The sequence below is a fragment of the Astatotilapia calliptera genome, chromosome 18 (assembly GCF_900246225.1).
Source record: "Astatotilapia calliptera chromosome 18, fAstCal1.2, whole genome shotgun sequence".
Lineage (NCBI taxonomy): Eukaryota > Metazoa > Chordata > Actinopteri > Cichliformes > Cichlidae > Astatotilapia > Astatotilapia calliptera.
Window position 1 is genome coordinate 10211118 of NC_039319.1, and position 23627 is coordinate 10234744.

The following is a 23627-nucleotide window of genomic DNA, read 5'->3' on the forward strand; positions in this document are numbered from 1 at the left end:
GCTGGTCTATAAAGCTCTGAATGGTTTAGGACCAAAATACATCAATGACCTCCTGACCCAGTATGAACCATCCAGATCCCTCAGGTCATCTGGATCCGGTCTTTTATCAGTTCTCAGAGTCAGAACCAGACACGGAGAAGCTGCATTCAGCTTTTATGCTCCTTATATCTGGAACAAACTCCCAGAAAGCCTCAGATCAGCTGAAACACTCAGTTTATTTAAATCCAGGTTGAAGACTCACCTGTTCTCAGCTGCATTTGAATAAAGCACCAAATCCAAACTTTTAAGCTTAAATTTCAAAACTAACATTTTAACTACTGATTTTATCTGTGTTGATTTTATATACTGTTTTGTTTGTTTGTTAATTAGTTTGTTTGCTTGTTTTAATCAATTTTAAATCATGCTTTGTATTGGTTTTTGTTTCTAATGTCTCTGTAAAGCACTTTGAATCACCTTGTTGTTGAATTGTGCTATACAAATAAACTTGCCTTGCCTTGCCTTACCAATGTGCTTGCTCATAAGGGGGTCATATGATCCTGTATGTATTATTGCAGGATCTACCTTACAATATAAAGCGCCTTGAGGTGACTGTTGTTGTGATTTGGCGCTGTATAAATAGATTGAATTGAAACAGATTGGCGATCCATCATGGGGTGCCCAGCCTTAGAGTCACAGGGCAGAAGAAAATAGATGGATGCCCACACTGCACAGTTTAGTTTAGTTTAGTTTTTTGTTTTGTTTTGTTTAGCTGAAAGTTCAGAATAATGACGAATAAAGACGAGTGATGAGTTATGCAGTTAGAGCTAGGAGGCGATTAGGTGCATTTTAAATGTTACTGTAAGGTTATAGAGAATTTTCAAGAGTGTTTATTTTGTTATCTGGTTAATTCATGCTGACATTTCATTGAATGCTAATCATTTTTGTAAATAGACACTTTAAAAGATACTAATTCAGTGCAGGGCAGCCTGTGGTATCTACAGCTACTGTTAAGTTAGGTCAAGGATAGCTACCCATACGGAAAAGAAATAGTAAAAACTTATATGTGATTACTCATGAAAGTGGCCACTTTCTCATTACTTTCATATATTGTTTTAGTAAGTATCCAAAACATACAAGTTTCATTATATAATTTTTCAAGGGATCTTATATCTGTTTTCACTCTTATATGCTTTTCATACAAGTTTCACACAAGACAGATACAAACTTTATAAGATTTATATATATCTTTTCCATATGGGTAGCATTGGTTTGAAATTAAGCTCATGATGCTCTTTAGCACCATTTGCCAAAATGCATTTTTATGACTTTATGGGGACTGGACATCAGCCATGGCAGCATAATAGTTCACATCACATCTGCATATATAACGCATTAGACTCAGAGCTGCAGCAGAGCAGGTTAAGTTGATCATATTAGGAAGTTCATAGTGAGTCATTAATGTTTCTCCACCTGCCTAATCCTGTCATGTAACATGTCAGTTGTACCATCATAGTGTCAGCACAAACAAGGACATTAAATAATTTCTAAATTATAAAATCAGGTATTAGGCTTGGTAGCTGAGTCTTACAGCAAACAAATGCAGCTACAGCTATGTAGTTTTAGTTCAGATCATTTGTACCTTACTCAAAATGCAGTGTTGACATAGTCAGGCAAACTATAAGAAGCCCTACCTTTGCAGCAGACTTTACAAGAAAGAAAATAACGAGTTGTTTGGACTTGGCACTCCTCTCCAGGCTGGAAATGTGTTCAGAACAAAATTCACTTGTTCTCTGAAGCTGGTTCACTTTGCCAGACTGTGTGCCTTTCATAGCAGAAATATCAATCACCACTTCCCTCCTCTCGCCTTTAGCGGTCGGGTGCAGTCTCCCCGTTCGACTCCACCACCAGCTCTCTCACCGAGCCACAGGGGGAGGTTGCCAGTTCTGCACTTGTCATCCTTCCATAGCAGCGAGGGGGCTAAATCAGGCCCGCAGTCGCTCAGAGTTTATCATTAGTTGGATCCAGTCTGTCAGCTCGCTCTTTTAGAGTCGCAGTGTTTGATGAAATTTTAAGGCAACTCACAGATACAAATTTTGTGGGACAGCGTGATGCACTCTGTCAAAAAAATGTATTTACCAAAAAATAAACTCAGATTCTTTAGAGCGCTCGTGGCAAAATAAATAAGTAAAACAAAACTTGGCTTATTTAAGATGTCCTTTGCAAATATGTTGGTTTTAAAATGTATGAAAATATTCATATTTACCTAACTAACGTACCTTCTTATACCACACTAACTATGAACATTTTTCCATGAGATATAACAAAGAACTACAAATCATGGCACCAAGAGCTTTACAAATAGAGCCAAAAGTGACAGAATGGGAGCAATATCGCTTGAAGTTTTTACACTGAGCCCCTCTGCTTGTGAGAAATACTGTTCGAATAGCAATGTTTAAAACAATATTTTAGATTTGGATAGCTCATTGCTGGAGGAGATGTCTATGGGGTTTTTGTTTTGTGTGTATAATATTATTTTTTTTCTTTTATGTTGATTTTCTTTTGTGCCAGTGATGATATTCATTGTTGATGTCCTACTACTTAATTTGTGTGTTTCTCAAACTCGTGTTTTATATCACAGTAAAATTAACAGATAAACCAGAACATTTCATTCACTAAATGTACCTATTAATGTGTCAGTCATTCATGCACAGACTAGTTTTTTGTGGATAGACTCTTATCCACCCCAGATGTTTAAGTCTGATGGCAGTGCGGCTTCACCTGTGGACCCTTTTTTATTACTTGTTTACTTCATTTCAAAAGTAGAGAAGTTTATAATAGTTATAATAAACAACAAAAAACTAAATAAAAGTTAATGCACATGCTCACTCTATGGGATGGTATTTATGTCAATATGTACGCGCGAGCAAAAACATAACCTGAGCAAATAGTTTCATTTCATGGGTGGAATTAAATTCCTCGCACATAAATGCAACATCCACGCCCAGAACTCGGCAGCAGCGTGCACAAATACGCCATCCCACACGCCAGAGCGTCTTCTTTTCACATGCCGCTGCTGTTTCACAACTCTCTACGCTCGGACATAAATTCTGCTCGCGCGAATCGACTCACTTTTGACGTGTGACTGGTCGCTTTGATGGACTCTTCAGGTTACTGCATTAAATCGAGTTACAATGTGGCAGCAACAGAAGCCACTGTGTTTTTTCAAAAGTATTTCTTTACAAAAGCAACCCTGTATCTACAGCTACCAGATAACGATAAGCGGAAGCGAACGGATGGATGGATATTTGAACTTCAGCCTCCACACGGAGTCTCTTCAGCATACATTAGAACTTCTTACTTTACCACCAACCTTAAAAAAAAGCTTCATCGCGTAGAGTTTCCTTTTAATGTTCCACTCAGCCACTGATCTGTTTAGAGACTAAACTGAAGATGTGCTTAATAAGGTGGATGGAAAAGTGCTCACGGAGATAAAACAATAACACAAAACTGCGCTTCTTTTTAAAAGCGCACATTATCGGTTGAAAAACACCTGATCAGAACATTGAGAGCAGGTGCTGTTAGTGTAATTATAACATCCGTCTGTGTTCAGAAGCTCCCGCTCCTTGTCTCACTTCTTCTATTTCCAGGTCAGATTTTTCGATTTGGCTGTCTAGAGCTATCCGTTACCGTGGCAACCAGTGATGGATAGCACAGCCAGCCACGGGTCATTAATTACTGTGAGAAGATTTTCTTGCTTTACTAGCTACTGTTCACAGGGCAACCAGGCGGTGTGTCCTTTGACTGTGAGCCAGCTGAGACATCTTTACCGTGAGTTAGTGGAAGCATTTTTGTTTGATGCTTTGAGGACTTGAATTCTACATTTCCTTATTATCTGCTTAGTATTATGATGATGGATGCTCTTATTACAAATGGTCAAAGCTTCAGACAGTGAGTTCAGTTATGTGCCATTAGTGTGTGAAGATCGAGCTTCAGACTGTTTCAGGCGCTGTTTCTTTTTTCTTCATACTCTTGAACGTGTAAATCAGAGGCCATCTTAGACACAGAGCTCTGAATATGAGATCATAGAGGCTCCGCTGACCTGCTGTTTGACCCTACCAAGGGGCAGCCAGTTAGGAGAAAGCTCTCTTAAAGCTGGTGGTCTTAAAGACAGAGGAGCTACTGTGTCTAGTGTCAGACAGCTGATGATGCTAAGGCTCAAAATTAGATAATCAGGTGATATTTTGAACTGTGAAACATGCAAAGCTACTTTAGTAAAGTCAAGGAATAGAACATGTGGAGGTGAAAATGAGGAAAATTCGCCCACTTTGAGGAAAAAGTAAAAAATAATGTAAATATTCAATAATCTCAATGTCAACCGCCTCATGTAGATCCGCTAGTTCCTGACCTGGAGATCTGGATCCCATCACTTGGCCACAAGATAAACCAGAGTGTCTCAAACCTTTCATCGCATTTCTAATTGTTACTGAGATGTTTGTTGAATTTGTAATCCTTCAACATTTCCCATTTTAAAGAATGTGTCATGTCTGACGTTGGACATCTTTATGTTATTACCTCAAACTTCCAAAGCTCATGACACAGCAGGTTTTTTTAATCCTTAGAGTAAAATACTAAACAGTTGGTAGACAACGTGATCTCTTTGGTAACTTGACCATTTTGAAGCTGAATTTACACTGAAATTAAACATCAGTGTCTACAGAAGCAGCTACTTGTCCCGCTTCTGGTTTCATTATCAGTCTCATCAGTTATGTGTACATGCTGCAGACTCCTCGAGGTTGACAATAAGGAGACTACCTTCCTTTTCTCACTCTTATCTTTCTTTACCTGCTCTTATATCCTCATGACAAAGATAACAGGGGATCATTGCTGCCTGTCTTTGCTATATTAAATATCTTTTCCCCTACTATACTGCTTATAAATCAGCATTGTGCAACACAGTACTCTTCTGCGCCCTATAAGTTTTCATGCTTGGTCTCTGAAGCTTAATAAAGTACTCAAATGAATGTGGCCTGTCTGTGTTTCATGATGGCACCTTGAGGTGAAGCTGATTGTAATTATACGTTTGAGAGAAGCTTCTGATGCTAATGGGAGCACTCACTGAAGTGAAGCCTCTCCTCTCTCTTGTTTCCTCTTACCGTGGGATCTGCAGTGTCAGCACTGCACCTCAGCCATTCGAGAGCCAGCGTGCATGTTAATGTATGACACGTGCAACACAAATGCACACACATAATGACTAATGCATGTCTTACATTGCGAAATCTGATCTGCTTGAGGAAAACCCTCTCTTGCACAGTTATTTTGTTTTGCTAAATAGTTTCAGCACTCGCGCAGTGATTGACATAATTTGGTAATTATTAGCAGTTAATTGCAGTTTTCTGTTGATTTATTTTGAAGCAGCATGAAATGACAACACTCCTCTGTTCTGTAAAAGAGATTAGCAGGAGTGTTTCTGCTAAACTTCTGCCGAATTTCTTAATGCCCCCGTAGGTTGTGTCGAACTTGTGTCTTTGGATCGTGCCAGCTGGCAGAGTGGCATCGTGTTTTCCACGAGCAGCATGCCAGGCCGTCGGGTTGTTCAGGGAGATTTGTAAAGCGTGAGCGAGAGCGGTAGTGACATGCCCCATAAAAGCTCTTTTGTGCTTCTCTTTATTGCATGTTGGGTCTCAGACAGAGGTCAGGGACGGCTTAGTGGAGAGCAATATGGGAGTGACCCTTCGCTGCTCACGCGCGACCTCCTGCAGACACTCATCCACAAACATTTACTCACACACACACTCAGGTAGGCATATTGTATTCCTGCTGCCTTGCAGGATTTTGCAGGATATATATATATATATTTATATATATATATAAGCTCAGCGATTCTCTGCGCGATCAACCTCTCACATGTTTAAGCTGGGGGAGATTTCACTTGTCATGTTTGCATAGTAAGCTAACGATTAATAAGACGATGTCAGAGGAATTGGTGCACAAATTATCATCACTCACAGATCAGTGCTGTCGCTCTCTATACATAGTTCGCACGATTGCAAAGTGAAAGCAAAAAAACAAGCGCAAATTCAAACGCGACTTCAATATGTCACATGTTGACAGTGGCTCACCGATGCCAATGACATAATTACCCAGCTACATTTCTGAAAGAATGCAAAAGCATTGACATATATTTTTCCTACAATAGCCCGACGGGCAGGGCAGAGATAGATTTTGGTAGCCCGACTGAAAAAATCGCTAGCTCCGGGACGTCGGGCTAGCGATATTGCAAGCCCTGTATCTGATTGAGGAATCACTCATCTTTGGAAAAGAGAGTTTATTACAGAGAAATGGCTCTTTCCAAAATAAAAGCTATACTATCCGCTTCTTCTGGGCTATATTCTCAGCAGCATAAGGAGAATCATGTGCTAACAGCTGTCTAAATGACTCGGCTAAAGTTAGTAGCATGCTTGCTTTTTTTTGTCTGCTTCCACTTGTCTTTGCACTAGGATGATGTCGGCGTAAATGTGCAGTCATATTCGTTGTGTTCCCACTAGTGCTTTCAGGTTAATCTCGTTGAAATGACCTTAACGCCACAACACGGCAAATCTCTGTTAACGAGCTACCGCCGATCGCTCCGTGCATGGAGCTAGACGGCCAACACGTTAACGAGCTAACTGCGCTAACACACTAGTTCACACACGTGTAATTGAGCATTGCATGGCACATCCAACATACTGTTTTACTTTAGTCCATGACTAGGTCTATGTTGCAAGGAGAGCTTAACTTCTGTCTTGCTAGCTTGCCCTGCGCTCTTCCTTCTGACTATGCTGTCTGTGTTGAGCGCTCAGTGGATCTGCGCAGGACAGTGCAGCCTAGGCGGAGTAGTCGAACACAGATTCACTGAGCGCTCAACACAGACAGCATCGTCAGAAGGAAAATTGATAAAATAAATTACAAATGTTGTATTGTTCGATACATATGCGTACCGAACCGAAAGCACTGTATCGAACGGTTCAATATCGATACGAATATCGTTGCACCCCTAATAAATAATATATATATATATATATATATATATATATATATATATATATATATATATATATATATATATATATATACTCTGCAAGTCAGCATAGGTTGCTACAGCTACCGGTGGTTACTCCTTTGAGAATTCCTGGCCTGTTCTTTCTTTTCCCGTCTACATGCTGCTGTAGGACCTGGAAATCTCTGGTGGGCATCCAGGAATAGCAGCACTGTTGATGCTTCATGCAGATCGCCTGATCTTTTCTTTTTTATATATTTTAATTTGTCTGCAACATTGAAAGTCCTGTGTTTTTGCTGGAACATGCATCAGAGAATTCCAGTCATTTTAATGGTCTATCCATCCAAATTCTTCCACTTGTCTAATTCAGGGTCGCAGGGGGGCAGGAGCCTATTCCAGCTGCCATAGGGTGCAGGGTACACCCTACAGAGGTTTCATCTCCATCCCAGGGCTAACACATTCACAGTTGCAGGGGTTTGAACCTAGGACCTTCTTGTCATAGTGCTAACCACTACACCACTGTGTCCCCCCCAGGTTACTGTTACTAAAAAATTGATTTCTAGTTTGTAAAATGAACCACAATAGAAATATTTTTAATTCCTTCTGTAGGTGCTCTATTTGGTGTTTTTGTTGGGTGTTGGAATCTATTAACTTCTCTAAATATATAACTTTACATACTGTGTAAAGCAAACAAACCAACATCCTGACAAAGATTGGAAATACTCTGAACACTTTGCCACTGAAAAATATTAGAAAAAGACGACCGAAATCACACAGAGCTGGTTTCAAGTGTTTTGAGCTGAAGAAGATTGGGTAATGCTGCAAAATAAAATAATAGTGTGTGTGTGTGTGTGGGGGGGGGGGGGGTCATTAAGACTCGGATACAATGAGTCTATCATATTTCTTATAGAAAGAATAAATAGAAATGAATATATGTCGTAAGTTTGCAACAAAAATAAAAATTCTGTACAAAAATCACACAAGAGGGACGTGATGGTAACAACAAGTCAGAGGAAGAAGCTGTTCGTTCTCCTTTTACCTCTCTCTCAAAGAAAACATCTGACTGTACCTGTGAAAAGCGAGAGTGCATTCACCAGAAATGCTGCCTATTTTTTTTGTCTGGTTTGTTTGATAATGGGCAAGTTACAGTTTATCAGCGTTTTGACTGAAAACACCTGTGTCTGTGGCCAAACATGGTACTGAGTAAAGAACAAACCAAACAGTAAGATGCAAAACCTGAACGTTAAGCCTCCAAAATGCTAAAAAGCTTTGCAGGGCTGAGGGGACCCATATGGAAAAGAAATAGTAAAAACTTATATGTGATTACTCATGAAAGTGGCCACTTTCTCATTACTTTCATATATTGTTTTAGTAAGTATCCAAAACATACAAGTTTCATTATATAATTTTTCAAGGGATCTTATATCTGTTTTCACTCTTATATGCTTTTCATACAAGTTTCACACAAGACAGATACAAACTTTATAAGATTTATATATATCTTTTCCATATGGGGAACCGCAGGGTTTGATGATACTTTTCAGTGAATTTGTCACCGTGAAGTGGCAACCTCTGAGGATGCAACAATAAAGGCAACACAGAAGGTGGCATTAACTGGCAGCTCCCCGAATGGCAGTTTGCTTGAAAAATGAGTGAGTGCCCACAGACTTCTCCAAATTTAGAGCAGAAATTTCAAAACTAGCTTGTTCTCTGCAGATAATTTCGTCCTTTGTGACAATTGTACATGGGGTGAATTTTTATATGACTCACCCATTTAAAGCATTTGAAATTATACATGATTACGGATTTAATGCTTTGAGAGACAAGTGGATGGTGTCACTGCAGCTTACCAGAGCATTGCCAGGTCTCAGCTAACCTGAGTCACTGAACTGGACCTCTGCACTGTGTTTGTAGTTTTGGCACCTTCTGGAGAAATGTTCATCATTTAATAGTCCCAAAAATGGCTAACCAAGTTAGCCTATAACTTGGCACACCACCCTGAAACTCAAGGTTCACTCTTGCTACACCTGTTTCGTATAGTCAATCTAGTTCACTACAAGCAATTACTTTAATAACACACAAATAAATTTGTTTCATTGCTTTAAAAAGCATCACTGAGTACAGTTTTAAAGTCTTAGCTGATGGTTTTACTTACACCAGCGCCATCCTTTGGCCCAAAACATGCCCACTTGGAATTTTACCAGCTTTATAACGGCAGTTGTGTGCATTTTCTTCCACCTGCCTCTCCTAAGCTCTGCTCCTGCATTCAGGCTATAAAGACCTCTGAGGTGGATCAAAATCTCTGGACAGCTACTGATGTTAAGACAAAGGGGAGATGGAGATGCTTGAAGCTGTTTACAAGATCACATCCGCTGGGGGTGCCCTGACATTGGAACGACCTCAGAGTGCTGCATGAAGCCTGTCTTACTGCCGATTATACGGACAGACCAGCAACCGCCACAAACGCAGTCGCAGCCACAGACGCACCAGGATGCCCAGACAAAAAGCACAAAAACAGGCACCCACACAATAACACGCTGTATGGATGTCTCGACAACGCATGCGTGTGCAGACGAGCACACACGTGCATCATATTGGAAGCCCACTCTGCTAGATTGCTTTAATTCATTTAGCTTTGATTGGTGAAAGGTTTGTTTTTTTTTTCCTCAAAATATCACCGCTGCTCCTGTTTGCAGCAACTTCACTGTAGCCTTGAGGAGGAATGGGTGGCGGTGCACCATTTTCAGCAGCAAATTGAATTTCAGTGGGTTGCATGGTGCGTATTTGGCTGATGGAGCATATCTAGAAGCTGTATATTTAGACTAATGCAGGTGCTGCAAGTCACAGATTGATTACCGGTTTAAAAATAAAACAGCTGTGTGCATCATGAAGTAGCAGGAGCAGCAACAGAAAACACTTGTGCATCAGAATAATGTCCTTGGATGGGGTGAAAAAAATTAAATCAAGTGACAAAAAGAGAGGGCGTCTGACACTTAAATATATTCAGACAAGTGTGTGTGCGTGTGCTGTATTAATTAATTTATTGAAACGGATTACAGTCCAGATTGAGGGCTCATTCATCCAGATCTCCGTAATATAATCTGCCTCTAAACATTTCATAGCGACTTATCTCTCTGAGCTCTCCCGCCGGGTGAGCGATATTTATTCTGTTGTGTCGGAGTCTTAGCTGCCTCTGTCAGGGCTGAGAAGGGGTTTATCTGCATCCAGCGGCAGTCGCAGCTGCGTTTGTGCTCCGTTACCACCCCCTTCCCTGCCAGCCCCTCCATCCCGCCCCCCTCTTTCGCTGGTCACACCACACTTCCTGTTAAATCCCATTACCAGAGCCAGACGCCCCTCTCTGCAATGTGTTACGGTCTTTGAGCTAAATCATAAATAGGCCAAGCTGTTGAGTACAGATGCTGCTGAAAATACTCTCGCTGTGTTCCCATTTTTACTCATCCTCCACCCCCAAAATGTTTTTCTGTTTTTTTTCCCCCTTCCCACATTGGGATGTTTGGGGTGATGTCACTGTGTATGTCAGTCTGCACTTGTTCCAAAAATGCCCGAGTGTATTACGCAAACAGGCGTGTCAGAATACTCCATATTGTTGTGCTCCAACACTTGTTCCAAGACTGTAGTGAGACTGCAGCAGCAACATGAAAAATGAAATTTTCTCAGGGAAATTGAGTTGTCAGGATTTTGCCCCACATCTAAAAAAAAAAAAAAAAATAAGATATCGCCAACTTGTGATGCATTTTTAATTCTAAACAAATGCTATAAACACTTGTTGAACATAAACACTGTCGCACACAACTTCTGGGATACAACACAGACTGTAGCAGTTGATCGTTTCTTTATTTTCGAGGGTTATCGTTAGTTCCCAGTGTGATACCATTTTTCATTTTTAATGAGAGAGGAGCATAGACTGTGTAAAAGAATTGCCTTAGCCACAGTGATGCAACTCATTGGTTTTCAGCCTCTTGACCCTCAGCTGAAGAAAGTTTAGTAAACTGTAGGCATTAACTATACATTCAAGGACACAAATAAATGTGAGATACAAGTAAAACACCAGGATTTCACTCATTAAAACTGAAAATACAACTTCTTGGATGGTCTGTACCACACAACAAGCTAAAATATTCATATTACACCGATGATTTGACATGTTAGTTTGGAGCCAGCTCTATGTAAGCATTCGCTAATTGTGAAACCAGTTAGAACGAGTGGTTGTTGTTAAATTTGCAAGTTCAAAGTTGTGGAAGCCTGTTTCTCCACCTGCAAAAAACCAGGGGTCAGTCCTGGGAGGATATTTATGGAATAACTTCAACACTATTCTTATAATGTTAATGCCAGACATCATCTGGCTAATAAGAATTTGGTGAAATGTGAACATACTAACCCGTCCAACCACCAATTTGACATATCAAACTGAAACACTCAAACCCTACATAACTGTTTATCATAGTTTTATTTATTTTTTTATACTGTTTTAATTTGGTTGTACCTACATGGGCATTGTAAAGCACCGTGTGTACTTTGTTCTCGAAAAACACTATATTAATGAACCTTACTTAGTTACTTAATCCAGCAGACTAGTGCGCTGTCTCAGCTGGGGCTATCAAAAAAGCCACAGATAAAGATGGCTGCATCCCAAGACGACTCTATTCACCAATCAAAACATTCCAGAGCAAATTCTGATGATGGGAATTTTTAGAATTTGTCGACTAAAATTTAAAGAAATGTCTCGGGACTTGCTGGATTGTACAGTCCAGTGTACCGACTCACTGAGGGTTTATAAGAGTGGAGATGTTATTTTTCAAAAATCAGCTTTTTGTGTCTTCTCTTTTTAAGAACCTGTCGCCCAAACTCCTCCCTGACATCCTTAAAGTGTCACCTCTAAATTCCTGCCCCTCATATCTTGTGCTAAACCTTATCCTAACTCTGTCATCTTCAAATAAATCAAATCAAAGTTTTATCTGACCTCAAACTGCCAAAACAAATCCTAAATCTCATCTTAGTGCTCATTTATAATCCTTACCCAAGTGAAGCCTTTAAAAGAGATTGAGAGGCTACATTGACCTCACTTTGATGATCTAAACTCAAGGTGCTTCTCAAAGATAGAACGGCCCACTATGAGCACACACATATATAACTTTAGTTGCCACATACATTTCAGATGTCATTCAGGGGTGATTTATGTGGAGCTGGAGTAAAGTAAGGAAATGTGGAAGAAAGAAAGAAGCAAGAAGGGAGTAAAACGGGATTAGGGAGTCCAGGAGGGAGGTACATGAGAAGGCCAGTGAAATACAGACTGGCAGTCAGTCAGTCAGGGCCTGCAGCGACTGCTTCACTCGGTCCCACCAGAGTAACGACTGTGTAACTACAATCTGCTAATCCTGCAGGCTGGCAGAGGTCCAAGTAAAAACCAGCAGCACCAGTAATGCAGCCAGTTCTCACACCAGCTGGATCTGCCTGCCAGACTGCATGCTGCTCCTGCGTGACTGCATGACTGACTCTCACTAACCCGAGCTAACCGGCTGTTCAGAGCACCACACGTGGATGATGATGATGATGATGATGGGGGAACCTGTGTGCATGTTTGTGCTTTTGAGCGTGCAGGAGGACGAATGTGTGTTGAAGTGGAAGAAAAGCAATCACACAGAGGATGTGAAAATGTGGCAGAGCTTTCAGGAGGCACAATTAATCTCAGTGGTTGAATCAAATTTTAAAAAGTAGAGCAACAGTCATTCACACTATCAGGGAGCAGTAAAAGGTCTTTTAGAGGTGCAGATAATTATTTCCATTATGGAATAACGTGGTGATTATTGGAGCTAAATATTTGGTCTTTGCCGGTCCACGTATCCCACACCAGGTGGGGAATGATTACTGCCTCAGGTGGAGGAGTTTAACTATCTTGGAGAAGTATTGTTGTTCATTTCATGTTATTGATCCTTAATAACTGGAAAATTTCAGCAGGGAACTTTGAGTTAGCGTGATGCTGTAGTGTGGTCGGGATATTGTCTGGTGACGGGTTGTGATTAAAGTTTGAAATCAGCAGGTGTGGAGAAAGAAGTGTTTGCCAGATCTCCGCAGCTTGAAGCTTTATTAGTGATTATTTGCATAACACACCTGAATCTCAGTTCAAAAGGTCTCCACACACCATAAAATTGCCCTGTCCACGTACAGATCTGTGATATGAGTTTTAACACGATTTTTATTTTTATTTTTTAACACAAAGTTTTTGCACGCTCGAATTTTAAAGTGACTACAAAAACATATCAATAGCTGCACTGGCGTTATTTTGAGGATTTGGTAATTTCAGAAGAAGCAACATCAATTTGTCAATTGTAGCGTCGGATTTATGGAACCATGAGTGGAGTGCCAAGTTATCAGTTAAAGTTAGAAATGGGATTGAAAATGGCCTTCATTTATAGGACACTTGGTTAACAAACTGCTCCTATAAACTATACAGGTGCAATGCATTGATACTGATACCTGCTGATGGCTTTGAAGCAACATATAAATAAAATATTACAATTTAATTCACCAAACTTCTGTGTCTATGAGCATGGCTCGCAGTGTCAGATAACTACAATAAAACAACAGTTATAGCCAAGAGGTCAGCTACCTGCCTAGTGGGAACCTACTTGCCAGTAAAAACAGCCATGCCTTTAATAATTCAAAATTTAAGCTGTAATAAAATTCAAATGGGTATTTTATTAGAAGGAAATCAACCTTTATAGTTTTCATGAAGGAAAGAATTAACGAAAAATGTTTATTTATGCTCTAAAGTTGTACTTCAGTGTTGTCTTCTTTCAGCCCTGAAGTTTCCCGCTTCTATGACCCACTTGAAGCCAAAAAACTAACAGCTCAAAAAAAACCAAACCCTGTTACTTCAGTTTTCGTCATTAGATTAGAAGAATAACAATGCCATACAGATATCTGACGTTTAAATGACTACTCACTGTTAATGTATGTAATATAAGGTCTGTTTGTGCAGTTATATTTGCAAGCGAATCGCAGATGAGTGTCTTTGAGTTACTTGATCACGTTGTTGTTTCTCTGACTCTCACATTGGCTTGTGTGTAGAATAAACGGGGATCCCTGACAATGGCAGTCTGAGGAGCTTTGTACAAGATGCTGTCTAATCCGCTGTCTCCCCAGAGAGATTAGCCCCGTCACCAGGGTGGGGAATTAAACCACGGCTGGTGTTGGAGAGACCCTGAAAACAAAGCTGAAGTGAGACCCGAGGGGCTGTGGGGGTGCAGATGCACAATTTTGATGCAGCTGATCAATAAATAAAGTAAACTATGAATCTGTCAGTAATTGTTGTATTTAAAGAAAATGGATTTCTGAGAAACATTGAGGTCTGGTTGTAGGGAAAGATCAGAAGAGGTGTAGTTTCCTTCAAGGGCAAACTGTCATCTTCAGTCATTTTGACATTTAGCTTTTTCCAGTGTCTAAAAAAATCAGTTTGACAAATTAAATTTAGGGACATATTTAAGAAATCTGTCTTTTTTCCGAGGGAAACCCAGACAGTTGGTGCCACAGTTCGATCAAACAATCAGATCTTGTAAAGGCAGCAGGCCAAGGTTACTCAGCCTATAGAGAAAATGTTTTTTTTTTTTTGGAGAACAGCAGCTCGGAGGTCAAAATGGACTGAGACTGTGGAGAGAGCAACGGGAGCAGATAAAGAAACATGTTGATAAAGGGAATCGTACAGCAGTTAGGAAATGAAACAAAACTATAAAGCTCTTTTGAGCAGCAACAGAGAAATGTGTCTCATCTGTGCCCTGCTTGAACTTCTCTGCACGCAAACCTTATAAAATAAAATAAAGTTTCAAATCAAAACAGTATTTTCATTCAAATTTGTCACGGAAAGCAGCAGACACAGACGTCTCTCTGTAACCGTTGCCGCCTACAGTTTGGTTATGCTCATTTTTGCGCCACCGTTTCTAAGCGGGCGCTCCCTTCCTGTCGCCGAGCCAGCGACTGAGTCAAGGTCCGTTCTTGCTCTGGGCAAAACAGGTTCTCCCTCACACTTTCCATCCGTCTGGCCATGAATGATTCACACTGTCCTTCTGGTCTGTTTAGGATGGCAACAGAGCTTCTGCAGGGAAGAATCTGCTGTATGCCAAGTGAAATGAGAGTGAGTGAGTGTGTGCTGAAAGAGGAGTAGCCAACACTGATTCTGCTCATTGAGCTATTGCACATCTTTGGTGGGCAGGACAAAAAAATCAGTTTCGTTCAATTCAAATGACATGTTCATCCCACCAGTGAACATCCCTCGTGCACCTTTCAATCTCTGCTACGTGATTCGACATGAATATGCGATTGGTTAATTTTAGGTTAATGCAATGGTTTGCAAGCTTTGGTGCTTCAAACCACTAAAGGTTGGATTTTGATCAGCAGTGGATGAGTGGAGCTAACAGACCATCTCACTCAAGCTTGCAATCAGAGTAAAGCAAAAACAGTTTTCCCAAAAAATGAATAAGAGGAAGCAATATGCTTAAAAACTCTTGTTGCAGTCGACTGCAGTGAGTGACTGTGCTGCTGCTTAGCTCGACCCCAGTGCAGTATTTTTCATCAGTGACCTGCAGTGGTTTATATCAGACAATTGGCACTATATAATGTATATATACAATATGTGCCTTTCTGAAGACTAAGGAGTATTAAAATTGTTGTGACAACATGTCACATTTACAGTTGTGGTCAAAAGGTCAAAAATCTGGAGCATGACTATCGTGGGCTTTAATCGTCTTTTAAACACCTTTAATTACTTTAAAATTAAAGATGTTTAGCACTTCAGCACTTTGCGAGACACTTGATGTCTTTTAAATGTGCTAAATAAAGATGACTTGACTTGAAAATAAGATACGGGTGCACAACTTTTGAATTTATTTTGGATTTTCTCTAATCCGCACACGGTTAAAAGTATACATACAGGCTCAAATATACACATACGTACACCTCCGCTGACACAATAGTCCTGGAACATATTCGAAATATGTAATAATCTATTTGATGAGAGACTTTAAGATGCTCGGGTTGGTTTAAAAAAACCCATGAAGACGTTTCACCTCTCATCCGAGAAATCGCTTTCTTTCCGAGCTCCTTAGACTACCATGACCTGGATGACAAGAACCTACACAGAGATGTGTGATTATGACTGTGACATCAGAAATATTAATATCAAGTTATGCTTCCTAGAAAGGAAGCCATCCGTAGCCCAACTGATCATCAAACCTTTAAATAACCCTGCCGGGGCAGCAGTCTGCTCCTGGAAAAGGCTCTGCATTTATAGATGGGGATTTCTTCCTCCCTTTCTCTCTCTCGCTTCTCCTCCTCCTCTCCCTTTCCCCCTCTCTGTGATAATTTATCTTGCCCCAGTCTGATAGAGCTGTAGCTGATGTAAGAAAGTGACTTGATAAAAAATGAATGATTTTATTAGTCAGTAAGACTAAGCTGGCGTGTAGAAGGCCCTGTTTTATCCAGGCTTTGCGTGCGATGCCTACTGTTGTATTAGCTACAGGACAGATTTCCCCACTGGACGGGCAGATGCTTTCCCCTCCGAGCGTCGTGGATGCACCATGTGTCACTGAATCTGAGCCGGGATAAGACGTCTGTCACACTGAGCTATGAATGGGATCTAAAGCACCCTGGTGCATTATACATGACAGATATTAAACCGCCTTTATCTGAATTCTCAAGTTTTCTGAGTTGAATAAAAAGCAGAATCGTCTCAAGGGGCATTTTAGTTTATTCATATAAATCATATATATTGTCTGTTCAATCTGCCGCTCCATTCAACCACAGAAAGAGTGACATGCTAGCCAGATGTTAGCCTTGGATGCAGGCTATTACCAGGACAGTCTCTGACAGTAATTATGTCATGATGTGCAATGTGATCTAAAGTAAACACTTCCTTATTAGATCTAGCTTTGACCTGATGATGCCAATGTTATATAACACATGCAGATAGATTAATGCGCTTCTTTTTTCCAGAGTCTTCTTCACATTAGGGAGTTGGCATACACATTAGCAAACGCCATCATCATGATTGTCTATATAAACACTGGCATCGTGATTTATGGAAATATCAATAGAGCTGCAGAGATCCTCCCTAATAGCCTTCTTATGTCTTTATCACTCTGCTTTAATGTTGGCATGTTTTAAAAATTTCTTTCCTTTTGTGCAGCAGTGAAGAAGTTTGTTTCTGATGAGGCGTTTCTTCTGTTTTGCTCTTTTACAGACTGCACTGAGGCGACGAGGTAGCAGGGAAACATTTAAAGACAAAAAATCCACAAGTCAGGTAAATAAGAAAAAGATGTCAGTGTTACTCACTCTGCAGAAAGAGAATAAGGCACTTTTTTCCACCCTTTACAGGCGTGGATTAGCAGATTTAAAGAGAAAAGCAGCTTTGATAAAATTAAAGAAAAAAACACATCCTGAAGGTGGAAACAAAGAAATCACAACAAGAGGAAAGAAAATAGAAAAATAAGTGTGAAGTCAAAAGTTTAAAATGAGAAACCGTAAGTGAAGATAACAGGAAAACAACCAGGCTGCAACATTTAAGCTGAGCCTTCGGCAGAACATTTACTGTAGCCCACTTACTGCTTTTATCCAGTTCAATAAATGTACTGTTGCCTTCTGGGCTAAATTATGTATCGCAGTGATTTCCAACCTTTTTTTCAGTCTGTGTTTAGTCATTTTGGTACATTTTGTAGTCATACGTCCATTTGAAGGCAGTAAAAGTTACGAAAACCGCAATAGAATAGAATAAGATAAAATAGAATAACATACTATACAACACGAATAAAAATAAAATGCTCTGTTATAGTAGGAAAAAATTGCTCTTGGACTGGATTGGAACTTTTATTGGATGTTTTTAGACAATAACAAAAGTATGAGACGACAGCAGCTTTACTGTCATTTTTATTGCATTAGGAGGACAGTGCGGACCTCAGGTGCCAGCTGCAGTTTGCCAAAGAGGAGTCCGGCCTCATGAGGAAAAAGATGGCCAAGCTCGGCCGTGAAAAGGATGAACTTGAGCAGGAGCTGCAAAAGTACAAATCAGTTTACGGGGACGTGGACAGTCCCCTTCCCCTGGCGGAGTGCTCTGGCGGCGGCCCTCACACCACTCGAGAAGCCGAGCTACGATTGCGTCTCAAGCTGGTGGAGGAGGAGGCTAACATTCTGGGCAGAAAGATTGTGGAGCTGGAGGTGGAGAACCGCAGCTTAAGAGCGGAGAATGAAGACATTCGCTGTCAGTATGAAAGAGACTGCTTTGGGCGCGAGCCTTTCTCCAGCATGCCCTCGTCTCCATATGGCGGCGATGCGCTGGAGTCGGCCAGTGAGCTTCGTCGCCATCTCCAGTTTGTCGAGGAGGAGGCTGAGCTGTTGCGCCGCTCCATCTCAGAGATTGAGGACCACAATAGGCAGCTTACGTCTGAACTCAATCGCTTCAAATTTGGTCCAAGCAGCACCTCTGGGGCCGTTGGTGAAGAAGGCAGTGAGGGGGTACTGTTTAAACCCGGGAACGGGGGCACGGGTAATGGCTCCAGTAGTGGGATGTTGATGGAGGAGCTTAAATCAGCCAGGATGCAGATCAATGAGCTGAGCGGAAAGGTGATGAAGCTGCAATATGAGAACCGTGTCCTCATGTCTAATGTCCAGCGCTGTGACCTGGCTGCACACTTGGGCCTGCGAACCGGCAGCCCTCGAGACAGCGATGCGGAGAGTGATGCGGGCCGGCGAGAAGCTGCGGAGGATGAGGAAGCAGGGCGACTTCTCCTCCTCCAACCGAAGAGAGAAGGACCTATTGGAGGTGAGAGTGACTCTGAAGATCTGTTTGAGAAAACAGCGACCACCTCGGGGTTTGGAAGCATCAAACCATCAGATGGCAGCGAGCTCAGTGCCACTGAACTGGCCAATCGTAGAAGGGAAGAGCGGGAGTCATTCGCTAATGTGAAGCGAGAGGCAGAAAGGCTCGGGAAGACAGTGGACCGTTTGATCACGGACACTGACAGCCTGATCTTTGAGGGCAGGCTCCTGGTGACGACAGGAGAGAGCCTCGAAGGCGGGGCAGCCTCTGGATCCAAACCAGACACTCAAGTCCTGGACACCATTAACACCCGCATGAAGGCTTTCCGCACTGAGCTGCACATCTTTATGGAGAAGCTGGACCACATAGGGGAGGGGCTGAGAGAAAGGACAGATGATCTGTCACCCATGCCAAACCTCACAGAGTCCAGCAGCTTCCTGTCCACCGTCACCTCCATGTCTCGTGACTCTCCCATTGGCACGTTTGGCAGAGACCTGGTGACCGACTTCCAGGTAAGTTCAATGGATAGCCTTCTTCTGACCTTTTCAATGCCTTTCTGTACTGTAAGGTGACATGTTTTGGTACACAGAGATGTTCTTTTCACTTTTGTTTGTCCAAAAAGAAAAATGTCTCGTGTTCTATAAAAATTGTGAATAAGAACATCAATTAGCATTAAATCTCCTGATTATTCCAGACAATCTTAAGCTTATGAGAAGCAGATATCAAGGCTTCGTTAACTTGAAAAGCAGTAGGAAACATTAAATTGTCCAAAAAATGACTTTAACTAGCAGGCAAAATTAAGATGGGTACGAGTATACCCAGTGGTATATTGTAAATGTGAGAATTCATTTAGGTTTGAGTTAAATGTCCCTAAGTGTGCATTCATTAGTACACATTTATGGCCAAAATAAACTAAATGAGAGTCCAAGTCAGCAGAAAAAGCATCTCTAATTAAAGGTGCAGCTCTAATTGGCGGCTCATCTTTAGCAGGACACACACTGCACAGCCGTGCCTGTCAAAAGGAATCTCATTAAAGAAAAACGGCGTGAAGGATGGGTTCGGACTTTTTCATTGTCTATCTTCATATAATGCTCGTATGTTGAGTTATGAGAGTGAAGGCCCAATATAATCTTTCAACTCCAATATAAGAAATGAGGGGTAAAATGTAGGAAAAGTTCCTGTTCTGTGTAAAAATCTGCTTATGAAACTGCGCATGAAAACTTTGGGGAGTTCTGCTGCCGCTGTGGCTGCTTCATATTCTCGGCTCAAGGCTAAATGAGCTGCCACCAGCGTACCACACAGGATGGGTCGTAGAGAAGACACTTTTACATTCACTATCTTGGGTGCATAAGTATGTTCATACTGACAAGTGAGACTGCATGAAGTGCTCTAAAAGTACGTGGCTAGTACTCATGACCGGCATAAAGCTTTGTGTGGAACTCTCGCGTTGGTCGCCACGGTTGCATATTTGGAAAAAGAGAGAATCTTCAAATATTTATCAGACAAACCGAGGACATGTGGGGTTTCAGAAAGGAGATGACAGTGCCAGCTAGTCATTGTTTAATATTTGTGTGTCAAATTGTTTCCTTCACCATAGAAGAATTTAATATTAATTCTTATGTGAAGCTCGACAAGTTGCAAACATTCACAAGACATGACGCTAGACGACAGTTGTGGTCAGAGTTCTCTCTTGTCATTTCCAGTAAGTGCAGAACTTTGTTAAACCCTGTCAACATTCATACAGTGCATCACGTGTCTGCCTAGTAAACTATGCACAGTGTATATATAGTTTATATACTAACTAGGGGAACTATAGTGTCCAATTTGGGGAAACAGTGTCTCTCTCTAATTGCATTAAAGTACTATTTGAGTACTTTTAACTGGTTGAAAAAATGTCTTACGAAGACCCAGTACAGACTAAATTTGATAACGTTGATTCCTGAAGCTTTTTGCATAGAGTGAGTAATGGATGTTATATTTTTGTAGTGTGGTTTGGGTTAGTGCAGGTTTAAAATGGTAGTAAACGGGAGGTAGGGAAAGCAAAAGCCTTCATCTGCTATCTTTGGGTATTTATCTTGTTGATTTTCAGTATCATTGAATCCTCCGGCCTGTTTACATTTAGTTTTGAAATATGTCTTGGAAGGTCAGATCATAAGTGGGCAGTGGTTAGTACCAGTGTAGATGTAGATGAGACGCTTTGTGATATGATAGCTTTTGTGTTTTGGCTAGGCCACAAATCTATTGGCGTATTAATTCTAATGCGTCCTTCAACATTTTCCAAGGCAGAAATTAGGTTCCCCGCTAATTTCAATAGTTGGAACAGTTCGTTTAGCATTTTATTTTCTATGCTAGGACTTGCAACACAAATTGGGCACCTGATTGGTGTACAGGGACCTTTAACCTCTAGTGCCAGTATTCACAAAGTGTAGGCCAATGACAGCCTTTGCTTGGTGCATCAAGATAGGAAATAATGAGCTTCGTGTCATACTACACCAATTCAAAACAAGATTAAGAGAATTTGAACTGTTCTGTTTTATATGTCATAGCACTCTAATCCTTGGTACCTGAATACAGTTGATGTAAATAAATGCCATAGGTAATGAATAAAAAATATAAAACTGTAAAAGAATTGTAATTACAACCATAAACCACCACTCTGGAATGATTTGTTACAAGTAGAGTGAGGGGAGTTTTCGCAAATGTTAGGCAAATATGTAAACCACTACACTGCAGCTCTTGGCTCCCTAAATTGGACCTCCGTCCTTGACAACCTGTTTATGACTTGGACAGTAATAAAACACCTGAGAGGCACATGATAAACAAATGCCCAAGATGGATTTTAAAACAAAGTGTAAACAGGCTCTCTGATTCTTTAGATTAAACACGAGATATCAAAAGTTACCTAAGAGACAATGAGCGTGTTGCAGACAGACGTTTGGCAGTTAAATGCTTTGAAGCATCTCAACTGGTCAACCAGCAACAAGGAAACTGAGCTAAGGGTTAGATAAACTGGAAAAGATCCGAACCGTAAGCTTTAAAGGAAGATTGAGATTGAGGGCCTTAATAAACCTCCAGGGCTTTAGTAACACACAGCGTCAGGCCCCACACTCACCCCAGCTCGACCACACTGGCACCACCGCCACCCCTCCCCAGACCCACTGCCACCACCATTGCTTCCTGCTGCTGCTGTTGCTGCTGCTTTCACATCTGCATCTTCATGCACATCCTCATAGCCAGAAGCCCTGCCTGCCTGCCTGCCTCCCTCTCCATGCACTCACTGTCTGCAGCTGCCCTGCTTTCAGTCAGCCAAGGCCAAAGGAGAGTGGCTGGCTTAAGAGGGTGCTTGAAAGGGTGCTTGGTGTGAATGGAGTAAGTACTAAAGGAGTTTAGCAGCTTCTTCCACTTGGCCCGACTTTCTTGACACTACAAATTGCCGCATGAAGTTCAGTTGGTATTTTTCTCTTTATAGCTCCGCTGCACGATACTATCATTACTGTGACTCATTATGACACAAAAATGGTGTAGCTGTTATGTTTGCACAACATATCATCACGCATACACAGACACACGTGGGATTGGATACTCCATGGTGTTGTCAAGGAGACGAACCATAAAAATGTGTGCACTCACTAAAATAACCTGTGCTAGACCAAAAAAAGAGTCTGAAACGTTGTTGCATGGCAGTGTGAGTTGCCTGTGGAAGAACCTCGCTGGCTGGCATCCTGCTTTCTGTCCTTGTTTTATCGCGTCCTTGTTTTATAGTGTAAATCAACATGTCAACATACAGTGTACTCTACCAAAGCAGGTTCATTATTCCTGTGCTGCATGATCAGGCCGACATCTTGGATGTCATTTCTAATTAGCCAGACTGTCGTATGGAATAAAACAATCAGCTCTTTAAACATCTCTCCCTTGAAGAACCCAGTGTGCTTTGTAGAGATAATAGAGTGAAGCTGCCTCCATACTCATTCTGTCCAAGGACTTGTTTCTGCTTTGCTCCTCTGCCTGTAGGATTCACTTGTTAGTCTGGGTGAAGCTGGGTGGGTTAGTTAAAGCTAACCGCTGAACTAACAACCTTGACTTGTTCCAAAAAAAGAAAAGAAAAAAGCCTTCAAGCACTGAGAGCTGCTGAAGGTGGATTAAGCTTGAGAATGTAATTAATGTAGTTAATGTGTGTGTAATAAATTTAAATATGAAGCTCTTTATAAAAGTGCATTCAGAAAGGAGTAAAAATAGGCATTTTCATGTAATTATTTTGTAATTTTTTTGTAATTCTACCTGAAAATTATCATTAAAACGTCTCTTTATGACTAAGTATGTTGTGTCAATAAGAAGCATATTTAATGAATTATACAATTTAAGACGTGTTCTCAATTAAAACATTCATATGTATAAATTCACCCTTAAAAACACTGATTTTTTTTCCTACATTTAAACTAACCATCTCGGTATTTTCTCATTCTCAGATTTCTCTCAGTTATAATTATGACAATTTATCTATTTGAAAATATTTTTATTAACGTGATTTCCAAATTCCAAAAATGGCTCGGCAGTACTGAAATTTTGTAATAACATTGTGATAATGAAACCTCAATTATATTGAGAGCAAAACACTTAAAATGAAAAATGCAGGTTTTGTGATTATGGGAGTTTTATGATATTAAAATGTTATAATAAAAACAACAGCTTAGTTTGAATATATTCTTGTAATAATGACAAAAACCTCATATACTTATTTATGAGGCTCTGAAGAAGTTGTTCTTAACTTAGAAGATAGTTTCTGAATGA

General features: G+C 40.8%; 1 protein-coding gene across 5 annotated transcripts in view; it reads left to right on the plus strand.

The window, feature by feature from the left end:
* mtcl1 (microtubule crosslinking factor 1) overlaps positions 1 to 23627 on the plus strand; it is a 79407-nt gene that overhangs the window by 22050 nt on the left and 33730 nt on the right. For all 5 annotated transcript variants that reach the window (XM_026150591.1, XM_026150592.1, XM_026150588.1 and 2 more), the window contains exons 4-5: positions 17268 to 17327; positions 17963 to 19351. In XM_026150591.1, coding sequence (XP_026006376.1) covers positions 17268 to 17327; positions 17963 to 19351 — 1449 coding nt within the window. The remainder of the gene's footprint in view (positions 1 to 17267; positions 17328 to 17962; positions 19352 to 23627) is intronic.